The 18,741-nt window shown below is 44.9% G+C and overlaps 1 protein-coding gene across 1 annotated transcript in view; it reads left to right on the plus strand.

Annotated features, from left to right (window-relative positions):
• Positions 1 to 18,741, plus strand: part of PLAAT3 (phospholipase A and acyltransferase 3) — a 369,991-nt gene that overhangs the window by 347,516 nt on the left and 3,734 nt on the right. The window contains exons 4-5 of the mRNA XM_050757335.1: positions 3,202 to 3,304; positions 6,395 to 6,663. Of these exons, the coding sequence (XP_050613292.1) occupies positions 3,202 to 3,304; positions 6,395 to 6,663 (372 nt within the window). The remainder of the gene's footprint in view (positions 1 to 3,201; positions 3,305 to 6,394; positions 6,664 to 18,741) is intronic.

Consider the following 18,741-nt stretch of genomic DNA (forward strand, 5'->3'; position numbering starts at 1 on the left):
AAAAAAAAAAAAAATTTTTTTGTTTAATTTTTATTTATTTTTAAAATTTACTTTCTTAAAAAAATTAAGTTATAATTTACCCTTTCAGTGTTTACTTCTGTGAGTCTTAATGAACACTTGTAATTGCAGAATGGTTGCCACAATCAGGATGTAGAGGAGTAGGCTGGGCGTGGTGGCTCACGCCTGTAATCCCAGAACTTTGGGAGGCTGAGGCGGGTGGATCACCTGAGGCTGGGAATTCAAGACCAGCCTGGCCAACATGGTAAAACCCCGTCTGTACTAAAAATACAAAAAATTAGCCAGGCATGGTGGTGCATGCCTGTAGTCCCAGCTACTTGGAAGGCTGAGGCAGGAGAATCGCTTGAACCCGGGAGGCGGAGGTTGCAGTGAGCTGAGATCGCGCCACTGCACTCCAGCCTGGGTGACAGAGCGCGACTGTCTCAAACAAAACAAAAAACAAACAAACAAACAAAAACAAAGATGTAGAAGAGTATAGAAATTTTACCCCTGAAATTCCCTCATGCCTCTTGCTAGTCAGTCCCTCTCCTCAACCCCTGTGAGAATCATGGATCACTTTTCTGTGCAATAGTTATGCCTATTCTGGAATGACATATAGATGGAATCATACAGCATGTGACTTTTTGGGTATGACTTTTTTGCTCTTCCTTTGTGGATAACGGAATACTTTTTTTGCCTGAACCATTATAATATTTTAAATTATTTTTTGTCATTGTAATAACTTCTGTTTTAAAATATGCAGCATGAGGCCGGGTGTGATGGCACACGCCTGTAATCCCAGCACTTTGGGAGGCCGAGGTGGGAGGATCCCTTGAGCCCAGGAGTTTGAGACCAGCCTGGGCAGCAAGGCAAAACCCTATCTCTACTAAAAATATGTAAAAATTAGCCAGGCATGGTGGTGTGCACCTGTGCTCCCAACTATTTGGGAGGCTGAGGTGGGAAGATGACCTGAGCCTGGGGAGGTTGAGGCTGCAGTGAGCCATGATCATGCCACTGCACCCCAGCCTGAGCAACAGAGTGAGATCCTGTTTCAAAAAGGAAAAAAAAAAAAAAAAAAAAGGCGGCATGTTCTATGTGAGGGCTCCTCTCATTAGTACTTATATGGGGCAGGTGAGCTCTTTGGCGCTGCGCACCACCGGCTGCTCATTACTCAACATGGTCTTACTGATGTCTACACCATCTCCTTTTCCAACCTGCAGGCTCCCTCGGGGATGGGAACCCACCCAGTCTTCATGTCCTTTTCTGTTTGGGGAGATTCCTGTTTAAATTTCTTTTCGGGGATTCTTGAATCCCCAAACTCTGACCAAACAATTAATACTCTTTTTTTCCCCCCTGGAAAACAATGGGATTCATAAATCGTGACCATTGTCCATTGTTCTGAAATAGGTTCTCAGTAAGAACTGGGTGGGTGCCTTCTATTTTGGAAAATAAATTATATTTACTGCAACAAAAGAACATGATTTATCTGTAAAATTTCCTGCCACACATGCTACCCATTTGTAGTTTTAATGTTTCTGTGAAATAATAAGCAAACTGGCCCTTGACCCTCCTTCATAGGCATTGTAGAGTTGTGATTGGCTATTACCCACTGCTCAACATCTGTGCCCAGGGGAGGTCATCCAAGGATGAGTCCTCCCCATCCTTCATCCTTGATGGAATGTCTCTGGTAGGCCCACCGAGCTTGGTGGTGAGATACGGGCAGAGCCCTATGGATCTACCCCTGTGTGCAAGCAAGCCAGAGCCCCTACCCCATATCTTCACTGTGCTGAGGGCAGTTTAGCTCTGACGGTGGCTGAAGACTCCAGCAAAGGATGAGGGGACAGAACCAGCCTCTGATGGGCTCTGTCTCTAGGTGTTCTAAAAGGTTGATTTCTTTGCTTATCAAAGGGTTTTATTTTTTATTTTTTATTTTGAGACGGAGTCTCGTTCTGTCACCCAGGCTGGAGTGCAGTGGCACTATCTCGGCTCACTGCAAGCTCCGCCTCCCGGGTTCACGCCATTCTCCTGTCTCAGCCTTCTGAGTAGCTGGGACTACAGTTGCCTGACACCACGCCTGGCTAATTGTTTTTGTATTTTTAGTAGAGACGGGGTTTCACTGTGTTAGCCAGGATGGTCTCGATCTCCTGACCTTGTGATCTGCCTGCCTCGGTCTCCCAAAGTGCTGGGATTACAGGCGTGAGCCACCGTGCCTGGTTCATTAGAAGAGTTTAAAGGTTGGCCTGGACCAGAGAAGGTCGTTACCCCGATTCTGGTGAGAATCGGAACTCCCCCTCCCCCAGCACTTAGTGCAGGGTCTGATGCTGGGACGTGGATAATGTTGAATGGATGCGATCTTGAACCTCTCTGAAGTTTTCTCAAACTCTGCTCCATGCTCCCCTAACAGGGTGAGAGCATTTACCGCACCCTCCCTACCTTCCCCTTCTCACATATGCACACTCACACTCACACGCAGTCTCACACTCACGCATCTATCCTCACACACATACTCGTTTAATGTGCACGCACACACCTTAGCATCAGGCTGAGCAGCCCGGGGACATTACTGCCGGAGACTGACACCAATTCTCCATTAGGCCCAGGCCAGGTGTTGGGGAGTGTCTGTGGGTTGCCCTCCAGATCCCTCAGCCTCTGGCATGGACCCCAGGTGGGCAGCTCTAGTCACATAACTGGTAGTGTTTCCCGAATGGTCAAACTGGGCTGGGAATCAGCCAGCTGGGCGTTCAGTCCTGGCCAAGTCACTCATGAGCCATGTGTCTTTGCACAAATTCTTTTGCATTTCTAGGCCTTGATTTTCCTCATCCATAAAATGGGGTTCATCATTGGATGGTTGTGTGGATTTATTGAGCCATCTTGTAAAACACGGAGTGGAGTGCTTGGCTTAGAGTAAGAGTTCAATAAATAATATTCCTAGAAATAATAAGGCAGAGACTCCAGCTCATGAAGAAACCTTTTAGGTTTGCACTTGGCAATTTGTATTGACAGAGGGCAGGCCCATGGTGCCTGCAGGTCTGGGTCACAAGCTTGTGAAGTTGGACTGACATTGGACCTGGCAGAGCAGGGCTCAGGACATACGTTCTGCTGAGCTGATAGCTGGGGAGTACTCAGCTGCACCTTCCTCAATGAGCCCTGCCCGGGTTCCATGATCTCATGCTGCCTCTAATAGCCCTGTTCTTGGTTTTGCAGCCGGAGCCTAAGCCTGGAGACCTGATTGAGATTTTTCGCCCTTTCTACAGACACTGGGCCATCTATGTTGGCGATGGATATGTGGTTCACCTGGCCCCTCCAAGTAAGAACACACAGGACCTCCACTGTGATGGGCCCCAGGGACTGGGAAGAGAGGGAATGGGGAACTGTGGGTAACAAGTGACCCCAACATTCTTCTTGCTTCCCAACTGGCAGCTGTCTCTAAGTGTTACAAGAAGTTTGATGTGGGGCAGTTTGGTGTGGGGCACTGGTTTTCAAGGGCTGCTCCTTGGAACCTCAGGGGGTTCTTTAGAGCAGGGGTCCCCAACCTCCAGGCCCCGGACTGGTACTGGTTAGGAACTGAGCTGCAGAGCAGGAGGTGAGTGGCGGGCAAGTGAGCGAAACTCATCTGTATTTACAGCTGCTCCCCATTGCTTGCATTACCGCCTGAGCTCCGCCTCCTGTCAGATCAGCAGCGGCATTAGATTCCCATAGGATCATGAACCCTACTATGAACTGCACACGCAAGGGATCTAGGTTGCACACTCCTTGTATTTATCTGTTTTCATACTGCTATAAAGAACTACCTGAGACTGGGTAATTTATAAAGAAAGGAGGTTTAATTGACTCACAATTCTGCATGGTTGGGGAGGCCTTGGGAAACTTACCATTATGGCAGAAGGTGAAGGGGAAGCAAGGCAGGTCTTACACAGTGTCGGGAGGCAGGGGAGTACCACACTTTTTTTTTTTTTAGACAGAGTTTCGCTCTTGTTGCCCAGGCTGGAGTGCAATGGCACAATCTCGGCTCACTGCAAACTCCACCTCCCGGGTTCAAGTGATTCTCCTGTCTCAGCCTCCCGAGTAGCTGGGATTACAGGCACCTGCCACCACACCCGACTAATTTTTCTATTTTTAGTAGAGATGGATTTTCATCATATTGGTCAGGCTGGTCTTGAACTCTGGACCTCAGGAGATCCACCTGCCTCAGTCTCCCAAAGTGCTGGGATGACAGGCATGAGCCACCGCATCCGAAGTGCCACACTTTTAAACCATCAGATCTTGTGAGAACTCACTCATTATCATGAGAACAACATGAGGGAAATCTCGCTCATTATCATGAGAACAACATGAGGGAAATCTTGCTCATGATTCAATCACCTCCCACATAGTCCCTCCCCTGACATGTGGGGATTACAGTTCAACATGAGATTTGGGTGGGGATACAGAGCCAAACCATATCACTCCTTATGAGAATCTAATGCCTGATGATCTGTCACTGTCACACATCACCCCAGAAGGGACTGTCTAGTTGCAGGAAAACAAGCTCAGGGCTCCTACTGATTCTGCATTATGGTGAGTTGTATGATTATTTCGTTATGTATTACAATGTAATAATAATAGAAATAAAGTGCACAATAAACGTCATGTGCTTGAATCATCCCCAAACCATCCCTCCCCCCTGCCTAGTCCATGGAAAAATTGTCTTCCACGAAACCTGCCCCTGATGCTAAAAAGGTTGGGGACCGCTGCTTTAGAGGGACCGAGGTGGTATCTGAGGAGGAAGCTCTGCTTTGATTTTTTTTATGCTGTGACTTTGTATGCAACACACTCAAACAAAAATTTTTTTTTGACAGAGTCTCACTCTGTTGCCCAGGCTGGAGTGCAGTGGCGTGATCTCAGCTCACTGCAAGCTCTGCCTCCCGGGTTCACACCATTCTCCTGCCTCAGCCTCCTGAGTAGCTGGGACCACAGGTGCCTGGCACCACACCGGACTAATTTTTTGTATTTTTAGTAGAGATGGGGTTTCACTGTGTTAGGCAGGATGGTCTCCATCTCCTGACCTTGTGATCTACCCACCTTGGCCTCCCAAAGTGCTGGGATTCCAGGCGTGAGCCACCGCGCCCGGCCGCAACACACTCAACTCTTAAGCGTAAAGCTCCTGGGAAGAGTGCGGGTGTTTGGCAGAGAGACTGGTTATGAATCCAGTTTCCATTCTTCAGCCTTGGTTTCCTTTTTTGCAAACTGAGGATATGAATACTTAACTTGGAGAACTCTCGTGAGAACTCCTCACCCTTCTCTTAAGCCTTTAACTTAAACTGGGGTATAACATAAATATTGTAAAATGTACAAGCATAGTAAAGTATACAGTCAGTGAATTAAAAAAAAAAAATCCATCTATGTAACAATGTCCCAGATCAACAACTAGAACATTCCCACTGTGCCACTTACCCTGAAAGGTTCTCTCGTGCTTCTACAATATCCCCTCTGCACCCCTCGCCCAGGCAACCATCATTCTAGCTTTTCCTGCCGTAGATGAGGTTTGCCTGTTCTAGAACTTCATGGAAGAGGTATCACACGGCCTACACTCTTTTGTGTCTGGCTTCTTTTAGCAAACATCATGCCCATGTGAGTCATCCATGCTGCTGTGAGTAGCAGGAGATCTTTTTCACTGCTGTGTATTTTCCGTTATATGAATATGCCACAATTTAGCATCCATTTTTCTGACATCAGCCTCATTGCAGGTTTTGACTGCTATGAATAGAACTGTTATAGACCCTCTTTTTTTTTTTTTTTTTTTTTTTTTTTTTCTGAGGCGGAGTCTTGCTCTGTGGCCCAGGCTGGAGTGCAGTGGCATGATCTTGGCTCACTGCAACCTCTGCCTCCTGGGTTTAAGCGAGTCTCATGCCTCAGCCTCTGGAGTAGCTGGGATTACAGGCGTGCGCCACCACGCCCAGCTAAGTTTTGTATTTTTAGTAGAGATGGTATTTCACCATGTTGGCCAGGCTGATCTCAAACTCCTGACCTTAAGTGATCTGCCCACCTTAGCCTCCCAAAGTGCTGGGATTACAGGTGTGAGCCACCACGCCTGGCCTTCTGGAATGTTTTATTTTTATCTTTTTTTTTTTTGAGACAGAGTCTCGCTCTGTTGCCTAGGCTGGAGTGCAGTGGTGCAATCTGGACTCACTGCAACCTACACCTCCCGGGTTCAAGCGATTCTCTTGCCTCAGCCTCCTGAGTAGCTGGGATTACAGGCACACACCTTCCCCCAAGGCCCACAGCCATGCATCTGACCTTTCCACATGTTGCTTATCCTACGTGGATGGAGCCAAAGGCAGATACCCTGCTGGGGGCCAGCTCTGAGCCTCTGTGGCCCTTCCCAGAACCAATCCGTTTCCTCTTTGTGGATCTGCAGGTGAGGTTGCAGGAGCGGGTGCAGCCAGTGTCATGTCTGCCCTGACTGACAAGGCCATCGTGAAGAAGGAATTGCTGTATGATGTGGCCGGGAGTGACAAGTACCAGGTCAACAACAAACATGATGACAAGTACTCACCGCTGCCCTATAGCAAAATCATCCAGCGGGCGGAGGAGCTGGTGGGGCAGGAGGTGCTCTACAAGCTGACCAGCGAGAACTGCGAGCACTTTGTGAACGAGCTGCGCTATGGAGTCGCCCGCAGTGACCAGGTGCGTCCTCCGCCCATGTGGCCTTTCCCAGGAACAAGACCATTCCCTCAGCTGACGGAGGCTGGGCATGGCTATGGAAGCATGAACAAGACAAAGTAGCAGAGACAGAATTACTGCCCTTAAGGATGTCACAGTTGGAGTGGGGACAAGGGTGGGGAAAGAGGCAAGTTGGCAGATCAGTGTAGTCGGGGCCGGGGGTGAGTGGCCAAGGAAGGGAGTCACAGACATGATATTCATTCCTGTTACCAAGCCCTCCCTAGCCACGTGTCCCTGAGATGGCCCTCCCAGCCCTAAAGGCAGGTTTTAGGACCCACTACCTTACAGATTGGGAAACTGAGCTTAAGTAACTTGTCTACAGCCATTCGTTTCATCAAAAAAATCTTTGTTGAGTCTCCAGACCTGGTACCTGTCTTTTCCTGTGCAGATAATTCGCAGAGCTGGGATTTGAAGCCCAGGTCTGTGTGGCATAGCCGGATCATGCTTCTAAACAGCACTGTCTTCAGCTTGGCTGAACCCTAAGGGTGAATCTGGGAGACACTAGGGGATGCAGTTTTGTTCATTTACTTGATTTTATTTTTGTCATTCCTCTCCTTTCAATCTCGTTTTCTCCTCCCATTTTCTTGCACTTCTTCCCCCTCCCTTGCAGCCACTTCCATCTTTTTTTTGCATAGGTGAAAAGAACATTGGGAAGGTTCTTACATGGCTGTTGATACAAAAGGACATGTATTTTTTTCAGTGAATGATTAGGTTAAGATCCATCAGGCTGTTCACTTTTATTATTATTATTTTTGAGATCCAATTTCTTCTTTCCTGGTCAGTGTGGTGGTTAAGAGCATGGGCTCCTGGAGTCAGGCCAACGTGGGCTGGACCTGGTCTCTGCCTTTTGCCGGCTGTCTGACCTCAGGAGAGTTAGTCCAGCTCCCTACACTTTGGTAAAGTACGAATGATAATACTCATCTTGGAGGATTACCATGTGAATTAAATAAGAGCATGTTTATTCTCAGCACAGTGCTGACTCAAAAAATTCACTGAATACATTGTAGTAGTAAAAATAGTCATAATTATCCTCTTTTTTTTTTTTTTTGCTTGGTTCATCCAGTGCCTGGTCCACTGGCCTCTGTGGTCCACAGCGACTTGAATGGGAAGACATTGACCAACACCACCTGTAGGAATCACTCTTACTCTCTTCACACTGCTGATAACCAGCTGTGCTTACTACACCAACCCTCAAGTTTGTTAGGCAGCTCCTATACCTGTCTACAGTGAGATATTTGTTACCTTTAAACGGGTATCCTCTTACCTTTTTTTCAATCAGCTGGGTTATTAATGTTCAACAACTAGTTATATGTGAATGTTAAAGGTGATCAACTTAGAAATTGAGTAGGTGGTACATAGCTAACTAGGTAAAGAAAGGGCAGCATTGCCAATGTTTGTGAAGACTGCAGTCTGTCGGTCATGGCCTGGCTTCAACTTCCCCGAGAGTTGATAAGAGCTTTCTTCTGGGGAATCAGTGGGCAGGGCCATGAGAAGTTCGTTAGTGCCTGAATATTGGCAGGTTTCAAAAGGTGATGCAATGAAAGCAGGAGACCAGGGGATAGTGGCACTTACCACATCTATCTCTTGGGGATAACAGTCTTCAAAACATTTGTCTCTTGTTTTTCTTTTCTTTTCTTTTCTTTTTTTTTTTTTTTTTTTTTTTTTTGAGACGGAGTCTCGCTTTGTCGCCCAGGCTGGAGTGCAGTGGCCGGATCTCAGCTCACTGCAAGCTCCGCCTCCCGGGTTTACGCCATTCTCCTGCCTCAGCCTCCCGAGTAGCTGGGACTACAGGCGCCCACCACCTCGCCCGGCTAGTTTTTTGTATTTTTAGTAGAGATGGGGTTTCACCATATTAGCCAGGATGGTCTTGATCTCCTGACCTCGTGATCCGCCCGTCTCGGCCTCCCAAAGTGCTGGGATTACAGGCTTGAGCCACCGCGCCCGGCCTTGTTTTTCTTTTCTTAAAACAATTTTATTTTAGGCTGGTCACAGTGGCTCACGCCTGTAATCCCAGCACTTTGGGAGACTGAAGCAGGCAGACCACTTGTGGTCAGGAGTTTGAGACCAGCCTGGCCAACATGGTGAAACCCCGTCTCCACTAAAAATACAAAGGCCGGGCGTGGTGGCTCACGCCTGTAATCCCAGCACTTTGGGAGGCCAAGGTGGGCGGATCATGAGGTCAGGAGATCACGACCATCCTGGCTAACATGGTGAAACCCTGTCTCTACTAAAAATACAAAAACGTAGCCAGACATGGTGGTGGGTACCTGTGGTCCCAGCTACTTGGGAGGCTGAGGCAGAAGAATGGCGTGAACCCAGGAGGTGGAGCTTGTAGTGAGCCGAGATGGCACCACTGCACTCCAGTCTGGGCAATGGAGCGAGACTCCGTCTCAAAAAAAAAAAAAAAAAAAAAAAAAAAAAAAAAATTGGCCAGGCGTGGTGGTGAGTATCTGTAATCCCAGCTACTCGGGAGACTGAGGCAAGATAATCACTTGAACCCGGGAAGCAGAGGTTGCAGTGAGCCAAGATCGCACCATTGCACTCCAGCCTAGGCAACAGAGCGAGACCCAGTCTCAAAAAAAAACAGAGACGAGGTCTCACTCTGTTGCCAAGGCTGGTCTTGAACTCCTGAGCTCAAATGATCCTAATGCCTCAGCCTCCCAAAGTGCTAGGATTATAGACATAAGCCACTGTGCCCGGCCACATTTGTCTCTGGAGTCACACTTGATGAGGCATGGCTGTCATCTTGGTATCTCTTTTACTAGCATCCTAGAAATTCCTTCTGGTTCCCTGCTGTATTAATGCTTTTATCCTCTGTAGTTCACATCTTTCTCTTTTTTGGTTTATGCCCTTGTTTTGGTAGACTACTTCCCCTAATAGTTTACTGAGAAATGGTACATTTGAAAAAGATCCCTAGGCAGGCATGGGGGCATGTGCCTGTAATCCCAGCTACTCGAGAGGCTGAGGCACAAGAATTGCTTGAACCCAGGAGGCAGAGGTTGTTGCAGTGAGCTGAGCTGAGATCATGCCACTGTACTCCAGCCTGGGTGACAGAGTGAGACTTGGTCTAAACAAAACAAAACAAAAAACCAAGAAACAAAAAACAAACAAAACAAGATCTCGCATGCCTGAAAATATCTTCATTTTATCCTCACATTTGATTAAGGCTGGGTATGGAATTTTAGGTTAGAAACAGTATTTTTTTTCAGAATTTTAAAGGCATTGGTTTATTGTCATCTAGTTTTTGCCACTGTGGTAGAGAAGTCTGAAGCTGTTCTGATTTTTGATCCTTTGTATGTGATCGATTATTTCTTTTCAGAACCGTATAGAATCTTCTCTTCATCCTCAGTGTTCTGAAATTTTATTACCTTGCACAGGTCTATTTTCAGTATTGTGCCAGGTACTCAATGACTCCTGTCAATTTGGAAACTCAGTTTCTTTAGTTCTGGGAAATTTTCCGTTTTGTGTTCTCTGGCATTCCTATTATTAGACTGTTGGACCCCCTAGACTGCTCCGCTCATTTTCTTATCTTCTCTCTCTTGTTTTCCATTTATGTACCTTTTTATTTATTTATTAAGACAGAGTCTCGTTTTGTCGCCCAGGCTAGAGCACAGTGGTGCGATGTTGGCTCACTGTAGCCTCCACCTTCTGGGTTCACGTGGTTCTCCTGTCTCAGCCTCCAGAGCGGCTGGGACTACAGGCATGTGCCACCACACCTGGGTAATTTTTGTATTTTTATTAGAGATGGGGTTTCCCCATATTGGCCAGGCTGGTCTGGAATTCCTGACCTCAAGTGATCTGCCTGTTTCCGCCTCCCAAAGTGCTGAGATTACAGGTGTGAGCCACTGTGCCTGGCCCATTTATGTATCTTTTAAATTTGAAAGTGAACATTTATTGACAAATTTAGGTATAATAGAAGTTTTTTTTTTTTTTTGAAGTAGCAGTGACAATATTAGCATAAGAAAGGGAAACATGATAAAAAAATTGAGTTTCATCATTGGTAATCTTGCATTATGAGGTTTTTACTTACTCATGGTAAAACTCATGCTCCTATGCAGCAAGAAACTCCAAATACAGAGTACAAGACAACCCTGGGAATCAATAAGATGCTTTTTGAAATTCAGAGTGCTACATTAAGCATATTTGGTAGGTTTACAAAATATATCCTAATCATCTCATTTAGTTATTCTTTCAGCAGTTGTTAATAGAATAAACAATGGGTCTGACCAGGCGTAGTGGCTCACGCTTGTAATCCCAGCACTTCGGGAGGCCGAGGCGGGTAGATCACCTAAGGTCAGGAGTTCAAGACCACAGTGGCCAAGATGGTGAAACCTCATCTCTACTAAAAATACAAAAATTAGCTGGCCGTGATGGCGGGCACCTGTAATCCCAGCTACTACGGAGGCTAAGGCAGGAGAATCGCTTGAACTGGGGAGGCAGAGGTTGCAGTGGACTGAGATTGCGCCACTGCACAACAGAGCAAGATTCCATCTCAAAAGAAAAAAAAGAGGTCCACAAGTTTATATAAGTAGACATTTTTTTGTCAACACAAAATTGTTACATAATTAGTAAACTACATTGTCATTAGGAACAAATGCTATTTTTAATTTTAATTTTTTTAGAGAAGGGTCTTCCTCTGTTACCCAGGCTGGAGTGCAGTGCCACAACCTCAGCTCACTACTGCCTCAACGTCCCAGGCTCAAGTGATCCTCCCACCTCAGCTTCCCAAGTAGCTAGGACTAGGCCAGGTGCAGTGGCTCACGCCTGTAATTCCAGCACTTTGTGAGCCTGAGGTGGGCAGATCACTTGAGGCCAGGAGTTTGAGACCATCCTGGCCAACATGGTGAAACCCTGTCTCTACTAAAAATACAAAAATTAGCTGGGCGTGATTGCGGGCACCTGTAGTCCCAATTACTCAGGAGGTTGAGGCAGGAGAATTGCTTGAACTCTGGAGGTGGAGGTTGCGGTGAGCCAAGATTGCACCACTGCACTCTAGCCTGGGCAACAGAGCGAGACTCTGTCTCAAACACACACACACACACATACACACACACGCACACACACCAAGTAGCTAGGACTACGGGTGCACATCACCATGCCCGGCTGATTTTTGTATTTTTTTTTTTTTTTTTTTTGAGACGGAGTCTCGCTCTGTGGCCCAGGCTGGAGTGCAGTGGCCGGATCTCAGCTCACTGCAAGCTCCGCCTCCCGGGTTTACGCCATTCTCCTGCCTCAGCCTCCTGAGTAGCTGGGACTACAGACGCCCGCCACCTCGCCCGGCTAGTTTTTTTTTTTTGTATTTTTTAGTAGAGACGGGGTTTCACCGTGTTAGCCAGGAAGGTCTTGATCTCCTGACCTCGTGATCCGCCCGTCTCGGCCTCCCAAAGTGCTGGGATTACAGGCTTGAGCCACCGTGCCCAGCCCGATTTTTGTATTTTTTGTAGAGACAGGGTCTCACTTTGTTGTCTGGGCTGGTCTTAAACTCCTGAGCTCTAGCAGCCCTCCTGCCTCAGCCTCCCAAAGTGCTAGAATTATAGGTGTGAGCCACTGTGCCTGGCCACAAATGCTATTTAGAGTAATTAAATAAAATTCCAACTCTTGAGATAGTAAAATAAGAAATGTTTTATACCATTATTCTTTTTGTTAACAATAATTTAACCCTTGCAAAATGAAACAATACAAATTGAACACATCACACTTTTCTTCCTGTGACTTTGGCCCTACCCATCTACCCATTCACTTGAAAGAGGCAAAACAATGATAACCAACAATGAAACACCATGAACAATTCTACGTGATCCCATCACAGAAAATGAACCCAGAATATTCTACAACACAAACAGAGGTGCCATCTCTACTGCTTCTAAAGATTTCCTCTTTCATTTCTTGGTCTAGAATGGGGGTTTCTCAGCCTCAGCACTAGTGACATTATGGGCCAGATAATTCTTCATTGTCGTGTCCTGTCCTGTGGACTGTAGGATGTTTAGCAGCATCCCTGGCCTCTACACACTAGATACCAGCAGCATCCCATAGCCAGATGTAAGAACCAAAAATGTCTGTAGATATTGCCAAATTCCCCCCATAGGGAAAAACTGTCTCCAGTTGAGAACTAGTGACTTAGGTGAGTAATGATCACTGACACATGCTGCGAGTCAAATTAACATAGAACTTCTGGCCGGGCACAGTGGCTCACGCCTGTAATCCCAAGACTTTGAGAGGCCGAGGCGGGTGGATTACGAGGTCAAGAGATCGAGACCATCCTGGCCAACATGGTGAAACCCCGTTTCTACTAAAAATACAAAAATGAGCTGGGCGTGGTGGTGTGCACCCGTAGTACCAGCTACTCTGGAGGCTGAGGCAGGAGAATCACTTGAACCCAGGAGGTGGAGGTTGCAGCGAGCCGAGATCACGCCATTGCATTCCAGGTGGGCAACAAGAGCAAAACTCCGTCCCCCCCAAAACAAAACAAAACAAAAAAAAGAACTTTGATGCATGCCCCATCTTGCTAGAGATGATAGATTTAGTACAAACGGGAAAATGTCCACCAGTATTTTTCTTTGTAAGCATTGTCAGTGCAGTGACTTTCCTTTTCATTTAACTCGTGAGGATATATATATATATTTTTTGAGACGGAGTCTCGCTCTGTCGCCCAGGCTGGAGTGCAGTGGTGCAATCTCCGCTCACTGCAAGCTCTGCCGCCTCCCGGGTTCACGCCATTCTCCTGCCTCAGCCTCCCTAGAAGCTGGGACTACAGGTGCCTGCCACCACGCCCGGCTAATTTTTTTCTATTTTCAGTATAGACGGGGTTTCACGGTGTTAGCCAGGATGGTCTTGATCTCCTGACCTCGTGATCCGCCCGTCTCAGCCTCCCAAAGTGCTGGGATTACAGGCGTGAGCCACTGCGCCCGGCCAAGGATATTTTTGTTTTAAAGAATCTGATCAGTCATTATGTTTATTCGTGCTGAGCTCTTTGAAGCAGACTAGATTTTCCTTCAAAAGAATATTTATGATCAATCAAATTTCCCGAGAAGAAAGGGAAACAATGAATTTAAACTAAAATGTAAGTTATGCTTTATATGCCTAAGAATATTCTAAAAAAAGATTCTCTTACTTTCCACCTACCTAAAAATATTTAGGTTTCAAAAAAGTTAGATTTTAGTAGGATCTTGTAAAGAAGCTTTCATACTGAATAGTACTTAAAAAAAAAAAAAAGCAACCAGAAGCTATACTCACAATGAAGTCTAGTCTGAGTGAGAGAAAATATTAAGGTAAAAAGAAATTGAAGATGTGTCTGGTGGCCATATATACATATATATATATATATATATATATATATATATAAACATAAATCTGGATAAATTGTGGGGTATTATTTTGAAATTACTGTAAATGAAACTGAATTCCTATACAAATATTTTATTTCTTTTAAAATGATTTATTTATTATTTTTTGTATACTTGTTCACTGTTGGAAAATATACAACTATTTCATAACCATTCTTATATCGTGACCTCTAACAGTCTAAATTCCATTGCTTTCAGAATAACACTACAGTCGCCACTTCTTCTTTAATCCACCCTATAACGTTGTTGAAAGTGAAAGCAGCACATTAGCACTTTCTTTTTTCTAGAAATGATTCAGATTTCCCTAAATCAGGGCTTAACTCAGAAGAGCTTTGTAATATAAATGTATAAATGTCTGTAGTCTGGTAGAATTTGTTTGCCCACTTAAAAAAAAAAAAAAACAACTAGTCTTCTTCCTATTTCTAATGAGAGACAGCTTTTCTCTTTCACAATATCCTGATTTAAGACCCGTGACACACACCAGGTAGCCCATTTTCATGATCACAAATCCTGTAGTAATAACACAGCAGCTGGACTTTCAGTCTGCAGCACGAAAATGATCAATGGCATCTGAAGGTAGCACTGACTCTTGGAGAGACAGGTTTTCCCAGAAAGTTTGCGCTATTAGGACTACTAGCTTCCAACAGTCTTGCGTTTAATCATACTCTTTGACTATTTACAAAGCATGACTACAAACAATGAGGTTATTGTTGTTTTCCTTGACAAAGTATCTTTTGTATGAACCAGTTGCATCAGCATTTGTTTTCACACCATGAGGTTCTATAAAGAACTAGGGACATATTATTCCTCCTCCGTTATCTGCAAACTATTTCTCCTACCCTGACACAGAGTTTAGCCAGGAAAATGCTGGATACAAGTGATTTTATGCAGGCTCCCTAGCAAGTTAACCCAACAGAACCATGGCTGCCACAAAACCATGCCTAATTATCTTTTAGAGGAACATTTAAAGATTTATCAGCAGTCAAACCTTAGGTTGGTAGCTCCATCCAAACTTTGGTCATCTGGTCATCATGAATTCTGTCTGTTAAAACTACTTTATTTATTTATTTTTTTTGAGATGGAGTCTCACTCTGTCTGTTGCCCAGGCTGGAGTGCAGTGGCATAATCTCGGCTCACTGCAACCACTGTCTCCCGGGTTCAAGCTATTCTCCTGCCTCAGCCTCCTGAGTAGCTGGGATTACAGGTGCCTGCCACCACACCCAGCTGATTTTTGTATGTTTAGTAGAGATGAGGTTTCACCATGTTGATCAGGCTGGTCTCGAACTCCTGACCTCATCATCCGCATGCCTCGGCCTCCCAAAGTGCTGGGATTAGAAGCATGGCTGTGCCTGGCCATCTGTTAAAACTTATATGTGACCAATGTTGAGAAGAGTTGGAGATCTTCAGGGTTAAAAATATATATGTATCTTGATGCTACTGAGGCTTATCTGGGCCATAAATGTGTTTGATGTCAGGAAACACATAGCTGTCGTTAACCTCAGGAAACACAGCAGTGTAATTAACCCAAGGTGCCCAGAACTGATCTGTCAGCAGCCAGAACTCATGATGGCAAAACTCACAGCCCAGTGTTGTGGTATATTGTGATAGTTTCCTTTCTGTTTGGGGAGGGAGGTGGAGGGAGTTCTTTCTTCTTGATGATAATTACTACTTCCTTTCATTGCTGAGTTTTCTTTGTATCTATTGTCAATTCTTCCCACACGATCCAATTAGCTCTCGGTACAGTTCTCCACGAGGGAAATCACATCAAGTAATCTACCAGGTTTTGTTTATTTTGCTTGGACACATCTATCCCAGGGATGGCCCTTCTTCCCTCTGTGCTGGTTGCTCCTTGGCCAATTGCATGGCTGTCATCCTGGACTCCCCTTTGCTGTCATCCTTGGGATTTCCTTTCCTTCTCTTGGATTGCGTTCTCTGATTCTGTGATCTCTTAGTTTTCTGTTTCTTTGCTCTTTCTCTTATCTAGGTAGACCATATCCTCCGGAAGTTGCTTTAGGTTAGAAACACAGCACAGTGGGAGAGGATGATGGTTATGGCAGTCCTCAACATGCTGGGCTCTGAAGTCACAATGCTCCAATCTGGATTGATAAGTGCATTATTTTCCTATTGCTGCTGTAACAAATTACTACAAAGTTAGTGGCTTAAGACTCCACAATTTATTAGCTACAGTTCTGTGGGCCAGAAGTCTAAAATGAGTTAAAATGAGTTTCACTGGGCTAAAATCAAAGCATTGACATTCTTTTCTGGTGTCTGTAGGAGAGAATCAATTTTCTTGCCTTTTCCAACTTCTAGAGCTTACTGGCATTCCTTGGTGTATAGTCCCCATCTATCTTCAAAGCTAGAGCAATGGCTGGTTGAGTCTTATATTGCATCACTGTGACACTGACTCTTCAGTCTGTCTTCTACATTTTAAGGAACTTTGTAATTATATTGGGCCCACCTGAATAATCTAGGATAATTTCCTCTTTTCTTTTGTTTTTATTTTTTTGAGACAGAGTCTTGCTCTGTAGCCCAGGCTGGAGTGCAGTGGCATGATCTCGGCTCACTGCAACCTCTGCCTCCTGGGTTCAAGCGATTCTCCTGCCTCAGCCTCCCGAGTAGCTGGGATTACACACACCTGCCACCACGCGTGGCTAATTTTTGTATTTTTAGTAGAGATGGGGTTTCACCATATTGGCCAGGCTGGTCTTGAACTCCTAACCTTGTGATCCACCTTCCTCGGCCTCCCAAAGTGCTGGGATTACAGGCGTGAGCCACCGCGCCAGGCCGGTAATTTCCCTATTTTGAGGTAAATTGATTAGCAGCCTTAATTCCATCTGTAACCTTAATTCTCACTTGCCATGTAGCATGATACATTTATAGATTCCTGAAATCAGTACATGGACACCTTTTGGGGCTTATCATTCTGCCTACCAGTTATTCTTTATACCTGGTACTAAGCTGTTATCCTGGGATCTCCCTTCACTGTCATTCTGGGGAGATTCCCATGCAGTCTCTCTAGTACTAGAAGGCCCATTTTCTCTAGCTCACGTCTTCTGCTTTTTCCATTTACTCCCCTGTTTTGGGGGAACCATTTTCAGCAGCTTTCTGTAAAAGGATGCATGGGAGGTCAATTCTTTGAGACCCTGTATGTCTGAATTACTTGTCATTTTACCCTCTCACTCGATTTGATACTTTGTCTGGGTATAGAATTCCAGGTTGGAAATGGTTTCACTTCAGAGTTTTGGAGGCATTGCTCCATTGTCTTCTTGCTTCCAGAATTGCTTTTGAGAAGTCTGAAGCCATCCTGATTCCTGACCTTTTCTCCATTTCCTGTTTTTCTCCCTGCTCTAAATGCTGTAATATCTTTACACAATCTTCTAAAATTTCATAGTAATGTGCCTTTGTGTAGGTCTACTTTTATCCATTAAGATGGGACTCAGAGCACTATTTTTTTTTTTTTTTTTTTTTTTTTTTTTTTTGAGACTGAGTCTTGTTCTGTTGTCTGGGCTGGAGTGCAGCAGCACCATCTCACACTGCAACCTCTGCCTTCTGGGTTCTAGTGATTCTCCTGCCTCAGTCTCCCAAGTAGCTGGGATTACAGGTGCCCACCACCATGCCTGGCTAATTTCTTGTATTTTTTGTAGAGATGGGGTTTCACCATGTTGACCAGGCTGGTCTCGAACTCCTGAGCTCAAGCAATCTGCCTGCCTTGGCCTCCCAAAGTGCTGGGATTACAGGCGTGAGCCACTGCACCCGGCCAGATTGTTTTATTGTTGTTGTTTTTTACTTTGGTTTCTATTTATTTATTTTTTTGCTATTCCTTTTGAGAGATTTCCTTAACTCAACCTTTCTCTTGAGTTTGTTATTTCTGTCATATTTTTATTTTCTATGAACCATTTTTATTTTCTCAATATTCCATTATTTTTTATAGTACCATGTTCTTATTTATTGGATGCAATATGTTGTCTTATTCTCCAATGATAAGTTTTACACTCGATCTTAGCCAAAAGGCCGAGAAGCAATCTAATGATGGTTTTTAAAAGGATGTTTTCTTTTCTAGATATGGTTTCCGTTTCTCCAGATTGCTATTTGTTTTTGTCTTCAATTTTAGAGGCCTTCTTCAGATGTTTGGTATGTTGGTTGTATGCTCATGATTAAAGGTGCGCTTGCTGGGCGGGGCGCGGTGGCTCACGCCTGTAATCCCAGCACTTTGGGAGACTGAGGCGGGTGAATCACAAGGTCAGGAGTTCGAGAGCAGTCTGGCCAACATGGTAAAACCCCGTCTGTACTAAAAATACAAAAATTAGCCAGGTGTGGTGGCAGGCACCTGTAATCCCAGCTACTTGGGAGGCCGAGATAGGAGAATCGCTGGAAACTGGAAGGTGGAGATTGCTGTGAGCCGAGATTGTGCCACTGCACTCCAGCCTGGGAAACAAGAGCAAAACTCAGTCTCAAAAAAAAAAAAAAAAAGTGCACTTGCAACCATCATGTTCAGTTGAATTCAAAGAAAACCAATTCATATTACTTAGTGTAAACTAAAATAGTTAACAAATTATATCCTAAAAATAAGGTCTGTTGGTTAAATGTTGTGTGCCCTAGGTTTTAAAATTACAACATCTAAATACAATTTCTCCTCTTAAATTTGTTAAGCTAAATATGTATTGGTTCTTTTTATTTTAGAATCCTTAAAGCATCTTAA

Source organism: Macaca thibetana, chromosome 14 (assembly GCF_024542745.1).
Source record: "Macaca thibetana thibetana isolate TM-01 chromosome 14, ASM2454274v1, whole genome shotgun sequence".
In the NCBI taxonomy this organism is placed as follows: domain Eukaryota; kingdom Metazoa; phylum Chordata; class Mammalia; order Primates; family Cercopithecidae; genus Macaca; species Macaca thibetana.